Consider the following 19,507-nt stretch of genomic DNA (forward strand, 5'->3'; position numbering starts at 1 on the left):
GTTCCTGATCTATAGCCATAAGAGAAATGCACATTAAAACAACAATGAGAAACCACCTAACACCCTCAAAGGTAGCTCTATTGAAAAAATCAGAAAGTAACAAGTGTTGGAGGGGCTGTGGTGAGACAGGAACTCTCATCCACTGCTGGTGGACCTGTAGGTATGTACAGCCACTATGGAAATCGATTTGGCAATATCTAAAACAGATGGAAATTGAGCGACCATATGACCCAGCAAGCCCCCTACTTGTACATATATCCAGAAGAGGCAAGAAACAAAGGACGGACAGACATCTGTACTGCAATGTTCATCGCAGCACAGTTCACAATTGCAAGGAGTTGGAAATCATCCAAATAGCCATCAATAGATGAATGAATTTAGAAACTGTGGTACATACGTACAATGCAGTACTACGCATCCATAAAAGCAGTGATGAACCCATGAAACACACTGCCACATGGCAAGAACTGGAGGAAATTACGCTTAGTGAAGTAAGCCAAGCACAAAAGGAAAAGTACATGAGTCCACTGAGGTATGCTTAAAATTGCAAAAGGGCATAGGGAAAAAACTACTGTATACAAACATTCCTAGGATGAGGTTCAAGTAGTATATAGCAGGGGCCAGATCAAATCCAGGGATACATATGGAAGTCAACTAAAAAGGAGTGGGTGTGCGGGGGTGGTGGTGGGGGAACGGGACAGAAAAAGGCATGGTAGCAGAGGAACAGGGCACGAACTCACCCAAGGGAAGGGTATTATTTATATTTCCACAGGGAAAGAGGGACCAAGCTTCAACCCAGTGCTCCAAGATGTGAACGCAACATGCTGGCATGACGCAGGGAACCAATAGAGAAGTCTGAGAGGTCAGCCCGAATCCCAACTATAGGGACAGCTGCTCCCCCAAGGAGAATTCACTTCAGAGGACAACACTGAAGATATAGCTCAGGGAGAGGGATATGCCTGATCAGAACACACAGGAGCAAATAAAGAGGGAGGAAGAGAGAGTGGAGCACATCCTGGCTCACCAAGCCCCGAGGACTACATTCATGCTCAAAGCAGCCAATGCACAGAGAGGACCACAGGGCCAGCCCCACTAAGAGACACGACATCCCTCACTGACCTACAGCGGTATGGGGGACAACGCTAGAGACACAGTGCGGAAATTGCGTCTGATCTGACCCCACCACACTAAGTCAAAACACTTAAGGGCATGGAACAGAACAGCAAGGGGAGCAGAGCAAGGAAGTGCCGAGGGAATACCAAAAATACACTTTGGCGCCAGGGCGTGGCACCCATCAGACTGGACTGGAAAATTTCCTAAAAATCAACAAACAGAACTTGAATTGTTTATAGGCTTTTCTTTTTTGTTGTTGTTTTGTTTTCTCTTGTTGCTTTGTTTTGCTCTCTCTTGTTTTTTGTGCATATTATTATCTCTGCAGATCTGTCTAGATAAGATAGACAGGATAAACAATCTGAAGGAGAAAACAACAGACCAATAGTTCTGGGGGGAGGGGACATGGGAGAGGGAAAGGCATGGGAAATTAGGAAGGGTTTGTGAAGGAAGGATGGTGGGGGAGGGAGGGGAAAAATGAGGAACTGATACATGGCAACAAATGAAGACGTGCTTGACACAATGGATGAATGTATGGATTGTGATTAAGAGTTGTATGAGCCTCCAATGAAATGATTCTTAAAAAAATTTTAAAATAATGGCTCTGTTAAAACTGGTTTTGAGAAAAAAATGTGTGCCCCTCTACAAAATATAATGAAATGGAATTAAGATATTTTAAGCTTCCGGAAAATAATTTAATGACAAGATTTGCATAATTTTAGGAGTTATACAGAAACATCTTAAGCAAACAGGAAATGGTGAAGCTATAAAAATGTCATTTGTATAGAAAAATATAACCAAAGCTTCCATAACAAAATAACCAAAAGGTATCTTTAACACAACATGATATTTTTAAAAACCCTACAAATTCATTCACACATACATACATGCAATCACAAGGCCACTTTGTGCAGGGTATTTTTTGAGGTACAAAAGATATATCAGCAAGAAAATAAAAATATAACCCTTCAGAATGCTAACATACGATTGTGAAACAGACAATGAATAACTGATGTAAAAACAATTGAAAAAAAACACAGCAGCAATACACAGAATCAAAAAGGTCAAAGTTGGTCCTTGGGGGAAAAAGTCAATAAAACTAACAATTTTGGCTGCACACTGGTACACATGAGGGCTGGAGGTACAGGGAATCCAGGGTGGATGATACCTTCAGGACCAAGGGTGTGAGGGACGATGCTGGGAGAGTGGAGGGTGAGTGGGTTGGAAAGGGGGAACTGATTACAGGGATCCACATGTGACCTCCTCCCTGGGAGAGGGACAGCAGAGAAGGGGGGAAGGGAGACTCCCGATAGGGCAAGATATGACAAAATAACGATGTATAAATTACCAAGGGCACATGAGGGAGGGGGGAAAGGGGAGGGATGGAAAAAAAAAAAAGAGGACCTGATGCAAGGGGCTTAAGTGGAGAGCAAATGCTTTGAGAATGATTGCGGCAGGGAATGTGCGGATGTGCTTTATACAATTGATGTATGTATATGTATGAACTGTGATAAGAGTTGTATGAGCCCCAATAAATTGTTAAAAAAAAACAACTAATAATTTCATAGGCTGACAAAGAAGGATGAGCAAATAACCAACATAAGAAATGAAACAGCGACTTTGCACCTGACCCACCTCAAGTATAAAGAAAGAAAATAAGGTATCAGAAACACCCTTTCTCCAGCAAAATGGCGGCTTCATAACAAGTGAAGGGATTCTACCAGTAATCAAGTCTCCTACACAGTCCAGAACCAGCTGGCTTCACTACAAAATTCCATCAAACATGAAAAAAAAAGAAATGAGACCTCAATCCTGTTCAAACTCCTGTGAATGTGCAGAGAAAAAGAAGACTCTCTTTCTCTGAAGCCAGCATCCCTCTGGTACCAGACGAAGATACCGCAAGAAAACCAGAGCAGTTTCGTTAGAAATAGAGATGCCAAAATTCTCAACAAAATACCAGCAGAGAGAATTCAACAGCATATTGAAAGAATTATACATCAAGAAGAACTAGGATTAATTCCAGAAATGCAAGGTTGGTTTAACATTAAAAGTGTGGCCAATAGAAACACCAAAATTAGAAACAAAGCAAAGAGCCACACAGTCATCTTAACTGATACAGAATAGTCAGGTGGTAATATCTGCAACCTGTCTGGAGGAAAACCCTCTGAGTTTTAACTAGCACTTAAGTCAACTTTGGTTCTTTTGTGGGGGGAAAATAAACAACAACCAAACATGTTATGAGTAAAAAAAAACCCATTATGAATCAAAGAGAAGCAAGGAAATAAAACATGAACTACTACAATAAATATGCCTTGAATCTAGGATAGCAGCAATGAAGAAAGAAAGACACAATTAGATTCTAAGTATTACCTCTGAGAAAAAGCTGAGAAGATCTGTACACTGACTACACATGTCATGAGTCAGTATACAGATTTATGAGAGAATTACCAAAGTACCATTTACCAACGAAGAAAATGATTGAAGGCAAGTAGATGGCTCTGGCAAGGAGCAGAGAAATTAGCTTGGGATGTTCGGTTTGAGAAGACTCTTAGGAATCTAAATGGAAGTACTTGGTAGGCAGTTATATAGATGAACTTAAGAGTACAAATGACACTTCCTGTTTCAAAAACAGAAGAGTAGCTCAACAAGTAATAAGGTCTCATATATGTATAGGAGTAATGACTGTTGTACCAAAAAAAGCTACCAAGTACTGAAAGATTAACAAAAATTTTGACAACCTTCATTTCTAATTCATACACAGAGACAGAAAGACTCATATCCAAAGCTAACTGACAACATATCAGAATCCAGGAACTATGGTAGGAACTATGACTTCATCTGACAGAAGCACCTTTTTAAGTATCTTCTTCAAGCCACAAATGACTAAAAATATTTCCAGGACATACTCCTTCACCAAGCACCAACCAAATATGTCATCTAGTGCTTTAAAATAAAAAATTAAACTTTAAGAGCAATTTAGAACAAGAGCAAATTAAAATTTTGATAAAGTTTTCCATCTTTCTTACTTAACTCTTTTAATTGCCCAAGAGTTTCTTAAAGTCAGGTTATCTTATGAAGAGACATAGGGATTGATTCTCCCTTCAGGGGTCACCTTCATGCTCCCATTGGCCAATTAAACTAGGGCTGTATTCACATTTAAAAGTCAGGGAGGGGAACAATTAGGGAATGAAAACCAACAAGGAAGAGGATGTAGAGATCCTGGGGGTGTTGGAGCAATAGCAAATTGAGCTGAGAGGAATTACTAAGAGGCGGAAGTAGGGTGAGCGTGATGGTAGGAAAGGAGGAAGGTAAAAAGAAACAGAGATCTAGGAAGCAACGCTATGGATACAGGTATAAACATAGACATGGACTTAAGTAACCATATTAATTCATAAAAATAGAGGTATTGGCATAGGCACATGGCACATATATTTATATGGCAATACATTGAGGAAGTGGACAGACTTTGGGGCTCTGCTCAAGCCCTCCCTCAACACAAGAACATTTTGTTCTAACAACCTGCCATTCTATGATGCTCACCTTCCTCACAGGATGACGGAAGACAAAATGGGTGCACAAACAAATGTGGTAAAGAAAGCTGGTGGTGCCTGGCTATCAAAAGATGGGGTCTTAAAGGCTTGAAGTTAAACAAGTGACCATCTAACAGAGAAGCAACAAGACCACATGCAAGAAGCACACCAGCCTGTGTGATCACCAAGTTTCAACGGGATCAGCTTATCAGTCATCAGAAGACCCAAAACAAATAAACAAAAAAACATTGTTGAGAATGAAAGGGGTCGGAGCAGAGACTCAAAAGCCATCTGTAGACAATGGGACATTGCCTCACAGAAGCGATGAGTCAACCAGACTGAAGTATAGCACTGATGAAACACACAATATTCCTCCGGTTCCTTGAGACTTCCTCAACCCAAACCATCATGAACCCAATCCTGCCTTTCACTGCGGGCTAGGCCAGAGCATGCATAAGAGCTCATGAGTGACACATGGAATCCAGGTCAGATAAACCCCTCAGGAACAGAAATGGGAGTAGAGATACCAAGAGGTTAGGGGAAAGGTGGGGAGAGGAGGGTTAAGAAACCACAGGGTAAGAGAGAGAGTGGTAGGTGTAAGAGATGAAATAATAACTTATAATTTATCAAGGGACACGAGGAGGGACAGGGAAGGGTAAAAAGAGGAGCTGATGCCAAAGGCTCAAATAGAATGTTCATGTTTAGAAAATAATGATGGCAACATATGTACAAATATGTTTGATACACTGATATATGGATTGTTATAAGAGCTGTAAGAGCCCCCAGTAAAATGATCTTTTAAGAAAAAAGAGAAAATTCGTTATCAAATACCAAAATCCAACTTGCTGCCAGAGTCTCTATCAAATACAGACATTAAAATTAACACACTTCGGATGACTTCTTTGGAGCCCCATTTTGTCTCACACTTTAAAGCATTCTTACATTATCCCAGATGAACATTCTCTTTACTTTTGTAACACTGACCTCCATTTTCACTAAAACCTTACTTCTCTTTACTTACTGTTCAATGCCAATCCTCATTTCAAGACAATTTTTAAAGCTTAAAAGACAACAATAGTAACCACAGAAAACTCAGACACACACAAAAAAATCTATTATTTCCAAAACTCTTGGAAGGTGTGAGAATTCTTTAGAACCCACGTAAGAAAACATAAACAGTTCTAATTAGACACCAAGTTTAAACTCTGATTAATTAAAAAACAAAACAAAAATCAAATAGGAAGAAGAAAATTATTTGTATCTCTAATAGCCCTTATAAAAAAGAAACACCTTTAACATATGAAAATCGCTAAAAGTACTATGAAAATCCCCACTTCAGAAGCAATTCATTTATAAGAGAAATAAATCCAGAGAAACTTAAAAGTAATAAGTTGGAAAAAAAAGTAATATAAGTTGAAATTAGGTACATTCATATGGAGGGATCTAAATCTTTGTAGAAATATAAAATTAACTCAATACAATAAAATTTTAAAATTGAAGTCGATATTAACTCAGCAAATAAATGTGGCAGTGGCATATATGCATGGGCTAGTTAATGATGCTGGTGGTACTCACTGTCTAAGGCTACCAGTCTCAGGATCTCCTGGTTGTAGCATTTAGATAATGTTAGTTGCTACAGAACTACCACTTTTGGACAGAATGAAAAGAATTCATTGTATTTAAGTCAAAAGTGCTAATCCATAAAGCACCAACATGTTCCTTGATGAGGTGGTTTCTGAACAGTGAAATGGCACAGTTGAAAGCTGCATGTTTGCGGTAGCAGGTGTCATAACTAAAATTTTCATGTTTGAGGTACCTTCACTATCCTCCGGGTTTTCTTCCTCATTAGAGGCTTCGATATCTTCATCTTCCTGAGCAGAAACAGTGGAAGCGACACTTTCACACTGAGACACATCTCGTTCTTCCCGAGGTTTTCGTGAACTCTGAAGGAGTAAACGTTGTTAAATTTTATTTATGATTCAGACTAAAACAAACCTTTCCTAGCCGACATACGTGAAATGCTGATACGCAGACCCACTACACTACAAACCCGCTTTCACAAATCGTCTGGCTAGCTTACTCATATAGAAACGTATTACCAAATCAACAAATTCAGGATAATCAACAGAGATCCATCTACATTTTCAACTCATACTTCAATGCTTACGTATTTTCAAGGCTTAAGTCTCCACTCACACCTGTCAAGTTGATTCCCAGGAAAACTATTTCCTAGGCTTTGAAATCTTTATGGAAGCAGACAGCCTCATCTTTCTCCTGCAGAGAAACTAGTGGGTTTGAACCATGGAGGTGAGTAACCCAATGCTTGAAGCACTCGAGCTCCTTATTTTCAAGTCTCTAGAGTAATTCAAAAGTGCTGAATCCTCATTACTACAAATAGAAATTTTATAACTTTGGCAATATACAGAGCAATAGTCAACCTCTGCCACAAAATCTAGCACGCCCTTTACAGGTAAATGCAATAACCAATAGCAGCAAATAGCAAAACATTTCTCTTAAAACCAGTCTTTGAAACTCAAACAAAAACAACCTCTATGTAAATGAAAGTCGAAGATTCACCACTCTAGCATACTCACTTTCTGTTTATGCTGCTGCAGGAGGTCGTCAAGATTGTGTCGTCTTTTATAGTTAAAATAGAAGTTTTTACACTGAGCTTCACTTTTGGTTCCCACCATTTTGGCAATTGCTGCCCAGTTTCGCCCATGTTCAACCAGACCTACATTTCAAAAACAGACAAAACATTAATTGAATAGTCAGCAGATTAATTAAAGAATCAACTAGCTCACTGTATCCACTATACTGATAGCAATGAAAGTGTTTTCAACTATTTGCCTATGTTTTCAAGCACTTGTTTAAATATCTGAAAATACAATAGTCTCATACTCTGTATTTTTCTATCAAATTTAAAATATATTCATTAATGGGAAGGTTCAATCTTATCCTCGCTTTTTATCTGCCACAGAGCTGGGACAATATTGGCCAGAATAATAATAAGTAAACACTCTTGTAAACTGAGTTTCCAGGTACTTTTAGATCCTTAGAGATAGTATCAACATTATAATTTAATTAGGTAATCCAATATAAATGATTAATATAAAGTAAAAATATAAGACTTAGCGATACAAATGCTATATAATGAAGAGTTATCGTCAGTCAATATACAATCAATACCATTTAAAAACTAATTAATTAGAAACAAGATTTTTAAACCCTGTTATACCATGTGCAATCTGACACTTCTCTAATGAAGTATGTATACATATGCACAACACATATATGAACAAAGATAAGAAATATGGATTTAGAAGTACATGTATACATATTTAGAGAGCTATACAATATATACATTAGATACAGTTATATCAAAGCAGCCATTTTTCATGCAAATTTAATGATTTATAGTTGTTCAAAGCTGATACAAATAGGTCATCCTTGGATAATGATAATTGAAAGAGCACTTTCAACTCCTGCTGGATATAGAACAAAATATGTAGAGTGAGTGGTGATGAGACAGTCATTTGTAGGTTATTCTTTTAAAAAAGATCTCTCCATAATATATACATACTGATTTACCTCAGTGTTTTAATGATCAGATGAGAATAAATGTGAATACTTTGAAAAGTTATATAAGTGTAACATTTACTAGTCTCGGTAAGCAAACTCCAAACAAAAAGTATTTTGAAGTAAAAACACTCTTAAATTGCTTTGTCCCCTTTGCCCGCCATGTCCTTCATAAGCTCTGCACCCTGCAGAACCTTGGACGGCACTCTACCCTGTGCGAATAGTCTCCTTCATCTGGGTGATGTGTCTCTGTCTTGTTTAAGGCTTACTAGATGTTCTCTTTAAATTGTTTTTTAATCGCTTTGTTTTTGGCAAAACTCTTATCTGTGATTTAAAAACCACTGTTACACGTTAAGGAGAAAGCATGAATCTGAAACACGTCACTGAAATGTCAACCTATTCACAGTAACTTCTCTTTAGAAGTGCCAGGTGGCTCTTTAACCCCAAGAGTTGACTAATCTGTCTGAAAATTAACTACCCGTTCTTCATCCAATTAAAAACCATAGTTCAACTTCAAATTACACTACATTAAAAAGCAATAGCACAATATCAGACCCATAAAAGTTCCAGAGTAAGATCAAAGGCACATAGCTATGAAAGTGGTACAATGGGATTCAGATCTTTGCCTGTCGACAGAGTTCACGGTCTCGCATCTAAATCATAGTACAAGTCCCTAGAGGCTAATTATTAGATGACTTACTAAGTGCAAACTGAGAAATTACTAAGACTCTATTAAAGGTAGCTTTTAAGGCAGTGGTTCTCAAATTTCCTCATGCCGCAACCCTTTAATACAGTTCTTCGTGTGGTGGTGACCCCTCAACCATAAAATTATTTCGTTGCTACTTCTTAACTGTAATTTTGTTACTGTTATCGGGCGACCCCTGTGAAAGGGTCATTCGACCCCCCAAAGGGGTTGCGACCCCCAGGTTGAGAACCGCTGTTCTAAGTAATAGAAAGGCATCCTTAAAATGAAAACTCCTTCCAAAACTATTTTAATCACATACAATCACAGCTATTTTCTAATAAAATGGGGTTCAAACTAATACCGTAGAGAGAATCTTAAATTCTTCAAAAATGGGTCCAGCTTATGGAGCCCTGGTATACATAATTATAGGTATTAAACATCAAAAATAACTCTATTTTTACCCAGTAAAAAATAGAGTTAACACATTTGCCAATGCAGCATTTGTTGGTTGTACAATTCCAAAAATAACTGTTGCCATTTACTTCTAACTATGATTTATCTTTTTGGAAGAACTTTTAAACTTTAAAAAAAAGAAGAAGAAAAAGAGTTTTATCTCAAAACTTTTTAGTGATCCTGAAAAAGGCCCTAGGAAACACACACTACCATCGCTCACCTTTTTTAGCAACTTCCATTTCTTCTTCTGTCCATCGAGAGGTCTCCACAGGCTCAGCAGAAACTGAAAGAAAGAGAATCTAGTCATCCAGGAGAAAAATAAAACTAAGTCTTTCATTCAGCAACCAAACAAAATTTATAATGTATTTAATCTAATAGAAAGTCCCTAGGACCTTCCTACTTCGATCTCTACCCATGCATTCTCTTCTCCTTTTCTGCACTGTCAAAGGAATAGGGATAACAATTTTTCTCCTGTTCTGCGAATCCTATCTCCTAACTTACAGCACTATGTACATCCCCTGATACTTAACACCATAATCAGAATACTTTTTCTTTACTTAGGAAAGAAAATTAAGAAAATCAGACATGAAATAAATTATTTATATACTCTTTGTCTCTATTGATAGTATCACCTTCTACCCAGTCATTCAAAGTAATCATTTAGCATCACATATTCATTGATGAAAGTCAATCCTACTCTACTAAATCCATTTCTTCCTCACTTTAGCCACTGCATTCTTAATGAGACCTCTACCTCTAGTCCTTACCTTCTCCAATTTGGCCTCCACAATGGCGGTCAGACATATCTTTCTACACCACAAATCTACACAGTGCGCTCCTCGATTTAAGAACTTTTGTCAGTACCTCTTTTTTGTAAGTAAAGGAAATATAGTTCAAGCAAGAGGCAAAAAGATCTTGTCCTGACCTCTTTCTGTTTTCTAGTCTAGTCAATTCTCCCGTACCGTTCTTGCTTGCCATTCTTAGAACGTGTCTTTATTCATATTTAGCATTACATTAAAATTGGTACCACCAAGCCACTGATAGTAGTACTCTCACTAGCACAATCCTTTAAAAATCTAACAAAAAGAACAATGTTTATACTCTTGGATTCAGTGTGCCCTCAAGTAAGAAATTATATTAAAAATTATGTTTTTGCTATTAGTTGGGACTTAATACATATATTGCATCATTCCATATTTTAATCATGTCAAATAGAATGTCCAATTGCTGTCACAGTTTCCATTCTTTTTCTACATTGTCTCCTTGACATCATCTCCCTTTTAAAGCCAAACCCCCACTAGCACTACTGTAACAATCTCTCACCCCGTATTCTACTTGCTGTCCCTATAGGTTTATCATCCTGGGTTTCATACACTGAAAAATGGAAAAGCATATAACACAGCTTCAAGAGGCTGACCCCCAATGACCTAACAGCTCTGAGATACACTCTAATATGAACAAACAAAAACCCAACAAAACAAGACAAACCAAAAATACAGAAAATTTTGGAAACCATATCAGTTCCAGCCTGCATAGTATGGGGGAATCTGCTGACAAAGTTTTAACTGTTCAGGTCAGATTTATGCCTCTGATCTTCTAGACTCCTCTTTTTTTTTTCTTTTCTTTTTTTACATTTTATTAGGGGCTCATACATTCTAGACTCCTCTTGCCCACTTTCCTACCCTTCGATTGTGGACAGGGGGAGTTTTCGAGGGACTGAGTTCCTATGTAGCTCCACAAATGAATCTTGGGCTCTGTGATAGTTACGTAATCTATTGTCAATTTGAGACTATTTAAGTGAAGGGGTGAAGGTTAGCCTGTAAATCAGGTCGCTGCTTGATGACCTCATTTGGAGGTGCTAAGGAGATAAATAACTTGCTGGACACAGGACACACACACATTCATTCTTGTTGACAAGACACATGGAGTTACGCTAGAACCCTGGAGCCAGAGAAGCCACCTGGAAACCCCTGCCAGTGCTGAGATGCTAACACTGCCACTGGATCCACAAGACTTTCCACCCACTGGCCAGTGATCTTCCTGCATTCGGCATCATTGCATGTGTTTCGTGAGTCTGAAGAGAACTTCATAGATTGGTATCAGACATACAGGCTAATATCGGACTTACGGACTTGATCTGGACTGGGCTGGGATGTTTTCTCCAATGTTCAATAGCTCTTGTATACAAAGCTCTTTCTTATAGATATATGAGTGTCTATGGATTTGTTTCTCTAGTCTACTCTGACTAAAACAGGCTCCCACTGGCATCCATTGCCTTCTGCATACCTCATTCTCAGAATGTATGCTCTGATACGAATCCCTCCTTCGATGTCTGATTCTATGGATTCCAATCCTTCAGTGACTGATGATGGTATATTTCTTCTATGTGGACTTGGTTGACATCTCACTTAAATGGCTGCTTGTTTGGAGAGAAGCCTTTAAGACCCCAGATGCTATTTTATCTGACAGCCAGGCACCATCTAAATTCTTTGTCACATTTTGCTACAGTACCTGTATCTTTTGTGTTCCCTTCCTAAGGATGAGTATTGAGCAGGGCCATGCTGTAAGAACTAATTTCTCTTAAGTTGGAGCTTGGATTTAGTAGGAGCCCAAAAGCCATTTCTGGATCTGTGTTTCTTTTTGGTGTGGGTTGTTTTGGGTCTTTTTTTTTTTTTTTTTTGCCTTTTAACTTGCTGTTAACTTGGGAGTTAATACACATGCTATATCATTCCATAACTCAAATCATGTTAAACAGTATTATACAATTGCTACCATAATTAGTCTCCAAACCTACTTTTCCTTCCTAGACTCCTTAATATCATCTCCCTTTTATCTCCTCCACCTTATGAAAAATAATTTACCAAAAAGAAGTCTGTGAAAAAGTATTATTTTCGTAATGCCAACTACTCTAGGGAGGTGTATATATAACCATTCAGAAATAGGGTAGTGGCTCAATAAATCAAGCATCAACAACAAATGCAACATTATATATATATATATATATGTAAAACATCACCAAACCTATTGCCTTCAAGTCGATTCTGATTCACAGCTACCCTACAGGACAAAGCAGAACTGTCCCATGAGGTTTCCAAGGCTGTCAATGTTTATGACAGCTGACTGTCACATTTTTCTCCCACAGAACAGCTGGTGGTGGGTTTAAATAGCTGACCATCCAGTTATTGGTCAAGCACTTTAACCATGGTGCGGCCAGGCAGGGCTTCTGTTAAATTACAAAAATGAAGATTATCTAGAAACTAGAAAATATTTATTATGACATATGGCTGAGTTAAAATATCAGAACAATGTAGTACAAACACCAGGATCATGATTAAGTTAGAAGAAAACCAACTGTACCAGAGTAGTGATATTGTGGGTGATAGTCTTTTTCAAAGACTTGATATGAAAATTTAGAAATTTTAAATTCTTTAAATTTAGGATTAAATTTTAAAATTTAGGATTACATATAAGTCATCAATGTTCAAAGGCCTTCCTGTGCTATCCAAATATTGAATAAAAATGGTCTGTTCACAAGTTCTTGCACTCACTGGGCTCTGGTGGTGGTGGCAGAGGAGGTGGAGGCTCTTCAGTAGCAGCTGCAGCTGCAGCATTGGCAGCTGCGGCCTCATTTGTCATGGACCTGGTGATCCTGCCCTTTCGGCGGCCCTGACTGTTGGCAGTCTTTCGTCCCCTGGGTGTGGCCTGCTCCCTCTCCTCAGTTTCTTCTGGTGTAACTTCAGTCTTGTCTCTTTCCTTGGTATTTTCTCTGGGAACAGAGATAAATTAATATTTTTGTGATTTTAAAAAGTTTGCATTCAAGAAGGTTACAGCATTTCAAAAACAAAATTCTTTAAATAAAAACGGAATAGAATTGCCTGGTTACTTAAAAAATAAATAAAAAAGAAAATCCGGTTACATCTCAATTTTGAAGAGCTTGCTGACCAACTCAAATTAAGACATTTTCACACGGCGTGCCTTACACATAGAACTTAAAATTCACACACAAGTTTCAAGTCTACTGACTTGGATACCCAAACATTCTGTGCAGAAATAATGCCGGCAGAAAGACCCCAGGACCGGTGCTCTGGAAACAATGGCGTTCACTAAAATGTAGCAGTCTTGAATTGTTTTGCCTGTGTTCAATCAGTATATACAGTTGGCATAAGTTAGATGAAAAGGAGGAAACCGTCTACAAGAAGTGTTTTTATGTAGTAATAATCCACAATACTGCTTTATTAATCCAAGCTCAAGATTCTAAGCCACCTCTGATACTAATTATGTGTAATTGATCAGCATAGCTTTATTTTAGGATGATTTCTGAAACTAGACTGCTTCATTCCCAAGCCTGCAATTCAGTAGCCATGTGATGATCCTAGACAAACTGTGTCACATTGATTTCCTATCTGTAAAACCAGAGTAATCATAGTATATTTCACTGGACTGTTGGGAGGACTGAATGAGTATATTTGAGCACTTTACATGGTAAGCATCATCCACATTTTCTATTTTAAGGCTAAAAGTTTTCTGGCTGTGGATTACACTTCATTGTTCCAGGCACTTAGGAAAAATCCATTACTGTTGACAGCAATGACACTAAAACGTAATGTTGGAAGATCATTCTTTGTATTACCTACTTCTCAGGGTTGTCAGATATAAAAAGAAAGGTACTTAATGTACACTTTTGTATAAGAATGGATAGATGGCAACAGTCAAAGACTCAACCATCTCTGCTTAATGGAAGATGTTATTTCCATATTTTATTTACTCTCAGTAGAGACCTGTTAGTTACCAAGTTGTAGTTTTCGCCCCCCCCCAAAAAAAAAAACACCCCATTTATTTATTTCCTCTCAGCTTCCAAATTATCCTTGCAGTTACCATGTAACTCTTTCCCTTCAGGTCTTTGTTCTTTCTGCTCTCCAGCCTACTTTAAAGATATTTTGTCCAAAATCCCCAATGACTTCCAAATTACAAAATCAAATGATCTTTTCTCAATCTTCTCCCCATTAATCTTTCTACTGTCATTCACAGTGCAGAAATTCATTTTCTTACCCTTCTCGATTTAGCTTTTGGGACGTCATACTGTCCATGAGTTGCTACTGTTGGTCGCTCCGGGGCACTGCCTTTCTCCTCGCATCTTTTCCTATTTAAGAATTTCCCAAGATCGATCCTAGTCTAAGAGCGTTGTAAGGTTACCCACGTACAGCAGTATCAATTCTAATGACGACTCCCCAATATGTATTTTTGGACCCATCTCACCCTCTAAAATCGATTGTCTTTACCATTGGAAAAGCAAATTAGTCATTAGTACAAACTAAAACATATCCAAATTATACTCCTCCCCACAAGTCTGTTTATTTCACCTCATTCTGTAGCAATTTGTTATTAACAATATCAACTTATTTATAATCACTTAGGAATGCAAATTCAACATCATCTTTGACTCTCTTGTTCCTTTATTTCCTACATGTTAATCTCATGCCAAGTTTTGGCCACTTCACCTCAGTATTATTTCCTCCAATAATTCTATTTCTACTACCCTTGTACCTCTTCACTCTCTTATTAGCCAAGCCCAGTCTTTTATGACAACTATTGATTGTCTCCCCAATTTTTTCTATGGATATTCTATCTATCCTACCTATACTTATCTGAATATTTTCACAGGATAACTTTGGCAATAAACTACTCCATCCATTCAAATCCCTAGCTATATCCAAACAGATCCACACAGTCCCTAAAACGAAATCTAAAAATTCATTTTTTTCATCATGTTACTATATAATATAACCCTTCAATTCACTTTTCGGTTCTTTTCTCAGGTACTATATAACCCAATCTAAAGGAACCACTACTGGCACCTTCTCAAAGTAGCTATCTATTCATAGTGTACCCTCTATCCTACCCACATTAAAACCTAGCTCCTGCATCCTCTCCCACAACCATCCAAACAGAAGTCCCCTTTATCTCCTCTTAATCTGCCAACATACTTCATTGGTGCTTAGTTCTTACTCTAAAGCTATTCTTAATACAATTTCAACTTTGCTTGATTTCTCTTCTAGATCCTAAACTATCTGAGGCTAGAACATATCCTATTTTCTTTTGCATCCTCCATAAGACCTAGCCTACATATGTAAAAAAAATAAGTGTTTTTTAAATAAGTAGAACTTTTAGGGGGAAAAAATGTAAAATTAAGTTATGACAAGTCCATATGAGCAGAAAAATTGACCACATGGGAGTATAAATTATTTAACTTAAATTGAAAAAAAAATTGAATTGCTTTGTAAGTATTTTCTAAAGGTACAAGTATTAAAAACTATTGCTATATTCAACAGTATGGGCGAATCTCAAAAATAGTGAAAGTAACCAAACAAAAGCAGTTAAAGTAACCAAACCAAACTATACACTACATGATTTCCTTTAGATGGAATTCTAAGAGGTAAAACTGAGTAATGGTAGCAGAGGTTGGAAGTGCTGGAAGACAGAGATTGACAAATACCGTTTAACTTTTTAGAGTGATAGAGATATACTGTATCAAAACCATGGTGATGTTTTTGTTTATACAGTTGTCTAAATGTAGCACATGTTCAATTGAAATCGGTAAGTTTTATTATTTGCAAATTATACCTCAACAAAGCTGGTCTCTGTTGGGGACAATAAGCCCAGCTGAGCGCCTACCAACCTGTCCCAATATGTACCCAAAAGCCATCAATAGCAACTGTCTCTGAGTAGGATGACAAGTTAATTTTCTTTAAATCTAGCTTTCTTTTCTTAATTTTCTATAGTGAACAAAATTTGCTTTTATAGCTAGGAAAGCAACAATATAAACCAGTATTCAATTTTCTATGATAAATAAAATTGATAAAGCTAAGTATTATATAAAAGAAAGGTCTACCAACATTTTTACACTATCTAAAGCACACTATCTGAAATCAAGCACTGTGAAATCTTCCAAATCAAAAATGATATACAATGTGCACTAACAATAGCATGTAGATTATTATATCCTTTGCTTCTGAAAACTGTTATCTTCTGTCTGAGAAGTGTCAATGCTTGTCTTATATAAAATGTTACACACTTAATAGATCCAATCTAATTATTTAAAAATTAGAATATTTAATGTGCTCCCAACTATTTAACTTACTTAGCGTCTTCCTTTTCATCTTTTTCTTCTTCATCTTTCTTCTCCTCTTCCTTTTTTTCAGTTTTTTCAGTTTTATCTTCTTCTTTTTCTTCTACTTTCTCTTCTTGTGGCGGTCGGGTAATTTGCTGCTAAAATGAACCATTGTTTGAAAATTTCAAAGGTAACCGAAATAGCTCAAGTGTCAAAGATGCTAAAAATCTGTCACAATTTCAATGAATTATAATTGGTAGATATTTGATGGCCAAATATTAAAATATAGTTTAATGCTTTAAAATTTTTCTGCATTTATTACTTAATCTGTCACCAAAAATAAAACAAAAACACCTGCTCCTACTAATAAACATACCATAGAGGCGAAAATGTTAAGTTTTCCCTGTGAAAACTGAGGTTAGTGCCTGCTTTTTGCAAACATCACGCCCTCTGCATTAAATCTGTTACTCAAGTCTACCTTAAACTTTGAGGATGTGTATTCAGGTTATCCATAATCTACCAAACCACTTTCTAGTCTATATACACTTAATGTTTCTAATTTCTTCATCATTGTAGGTGATTAAGAAACACTTTAGGCTTTTACTCTCTGGTTGGGACACATCCATTTAATTGGAATAGTGGACTGTCATGGTCATTTTCATAAAGCAATTTGGAAAAATACTAAGGTTGCAGAAAGATGAATAGATACAAAATACTCAAAAGCTTCCAAGCTGCAATTAAAACTGTGTAAATATCTTCACGGACAAAAACCAGAAGGAAGCAATGAAGAAACTGACAACTTTAGTAATCAGATTATGGACTCTCTCATATTGATGTCCCCTTTGCCAGCATTGTTAACCTTCTGGTAAAAGAACAAATTAATTTATGCCTTTGTATTGAGTGTTTTTATTTTATTCAGAAGCCAAGACTTTACGCATTAGCCAGTATTAAACTCAACCTAGCAGTACAGACTGCTTCTTGTGCTGTGCTTACCCCCGTCTAATCTTAACCTTTCCCACATTCCTCGCTACTCTGGATTCACTTAAACATGCCCACCACATTCACACCTTTGCCTGGGACATCCATTCTACCCTCCATTACCTGGTAAACACCTTCATCCTGAAATTCAGGTCAGAATTTTACATCCATTACAGAACTTTTCTTGATTTTCACAGAGCAACTCCAATCCCTGTGACCCTATGTGCTTTAAAATGTACTTCTACACACACCCACAGTACTCATCAGCGTTGTAGTGGTTAATTTTCAGGGTCTATCTGAATTATTATGCTATAACCTCATCAAAGACGAGGAACCGATCTTAACCCTGTAAGTATACACAGCTCCTAGGAGAGTTTTAGACCATAGAAAGTGTCTGCATGTGTTTGATACACTAAAAATAAAATTCCTTTATTTTAGTTATTTGAAAAATGTTTTACCCTCCAACCCCTATCTTCTTTTGGATCCATACTAATGCCAATTTTACCCCATAATAATTCTTCTTTCTACCTTCCTCTCAAATGTTCTTTTCACTGAACACAGAAGCACTCGTTTTAAGTAAAATTCCCTTAATTCTTAATATGTCCCACATTTTGTATCTATTCCTCTAAACTAAAACCTGCCCTTTTCTCATCAAAGGTAGCCTTTCCAAAAGAAATCTCACAATCACTTATGCCTTCCAGGTTTAGACTCCATGAAGGAAAGAAGAAAGAATCTGAACTTTTTATTCCTATTTCTAATTCCAGAGCATTGCTGGTTTGTGATGTCAAAAATATTTCCTTTTTAGTAAATGGGCACAAAATCTACACATGGCCATTTCCTCCATCCCCTGGAGTTATGAACTCATCCCTTGAATACACTCTAGTGCAGATGGATGACTTTACCACATGGTAGATTATGTCATGACCTTAATCTTCAGATTTCAAAACTTCTGGCACCAACTTTTATAATGCCATCCCTCAATCAATATATCATTCCATACTTAAACAGTTTCAGGTCATGGCAACTAAGCCAAGTAGCCTACTCATCATTTGGTACTACTTCACCTTCAAGATCTTGAAATTAAAACTAGAAGCACCTTGATCCATCCCAGTTTCACTACCACTGATCCTGCTCACTGTCCTCATCAAGAGCTCCAATTCAATTCCCACCATCCTTCAGGAAGAAATGTACCTCGTATACCACAATGACACCTAGCGAAATTATTTCAATAATCTGATTTGTTCCTTTTATCTGATTTTGTCAATATCTAAGTCTGGAAATCTGCCAGTTTCACTTTAACCTAGGTATTTATTACTGGAAAAAATGTAGAAATCAAGAGCATTTCTAAATAAATATTTTCAATCATAACTAAGTCTACTTCTCAGTTGGGGGTATTTTACTCAGCTCTGACTCTAACACACTATAGCAGCCAAATAACCTGTTTCAACTCTAATTACCCCAATGCACCACAACAGTAGTATCCATCTATCCTTATCCACCAGTAAAAAAAACCCAACTCCAAACTCACTGCCATCAAGTCAATGCTGACTCATAGCAACCAAGACAGGGTAGAACTGCCCGTGTGGGTTTCTGAGACTTTACCTCTTTATGGAAGGAGAAAGCCTCAGCATTATCCCCAAGAGCTGCTGCTTGGAGCAGACTGCTAACCAGGTGGGTAGCAATACAGGGTCCGATTAGTAAAGACTTCTAATATGGCATATCAAGAACAAAATCTAAGTCAGTAAGTGACCTGGATAAGTCAGAAAATGGGTTATAACTTAGCTATAAAAGAGAGATTTTAACTCAGCTGAAGGTAACAAAAGCTGTTTCCTGTTCCCCTAGATATGGACAACATATGTATTTTCGTTTCCCTGGTAATTTTCTGCTTTTGATGCCAATCAGGGCCTTAAAGAAAATAAGCAACCCCATACATCCCAGCTACTATCAGCCCAGCCAACAAGTGCCTTCTCTTCCTTCCCTGCTCTGTTGCTCACAACTGAAGAAGCAACCTCACTACTTGCTTAAACTGGCCAAAGAGAAGCAAGGGGCAAGGTATCATTTGAA

The 19,507-nt window shown here is 37.4% G+C and overlaps 1 protein-coding gene across 17 annotated transcripts in view; it reads right to left on the reverse strand.

Annotated features, from left to right (window-relative positions):
* The window catches only part of NCOR1 (nuclear receptor corepressor 1), a 184,940-nt gene that overhangs the window by 71,873 nt on the left and 93,560 nt on the right, over positions 1 to 19,507 (reverse strand). For 11 of the 17 annotated variants that reach the window (XM_075561014.1, XM_075561028.1, XM_075561025.1 and 8 more), the window contains 5 exons: positions 16,496 to 16,623; positions 12,906 to 13,123; positions 9,578 to 9,640; positions 7,235 to 7,374; positions 6,457 to 6,583 (listed from right to left, as the gene is read on the reverse strand). In XM_075561014.1, coding sequence (XP_075417129.1) covers positions 6,457 to 6,583; positions 7,235 to 7,374; positions 9,578 to 9,640; positions 12,906 to 13,123; positions 16,496 to 16,623 — 676 coding nt within the window. The remainder of the gene's footprint in view (positions 1 to 6,456; positions 6,584 to 7,234; positions 7,375 to 9,577; positions 9,641 to 12,905; positions 13,124 to 16,495; positions 16,624 to 19,507) is intronic. The other 6 variants (XM_075561029.1, XM_075561027.1, XM_075561026.1 and 3 more) reach the window with 1 other exon arrangement.

Source organism: Tenrec ecaudatus, chromosome 10 (genome assembly GCF_050624435.1).
Source record: "Tenrec ecaudatus isolate mTenEca1 chromosome 10, mTenEca1.hap1, whole genome shotgun sequence".
Lineage (NCBI taxonomy): Eukaryota > Metazoa > Chordata > Mammalia > Afrosoricida > Tenrecidae > Tenrec > Tenrec ecaudatus.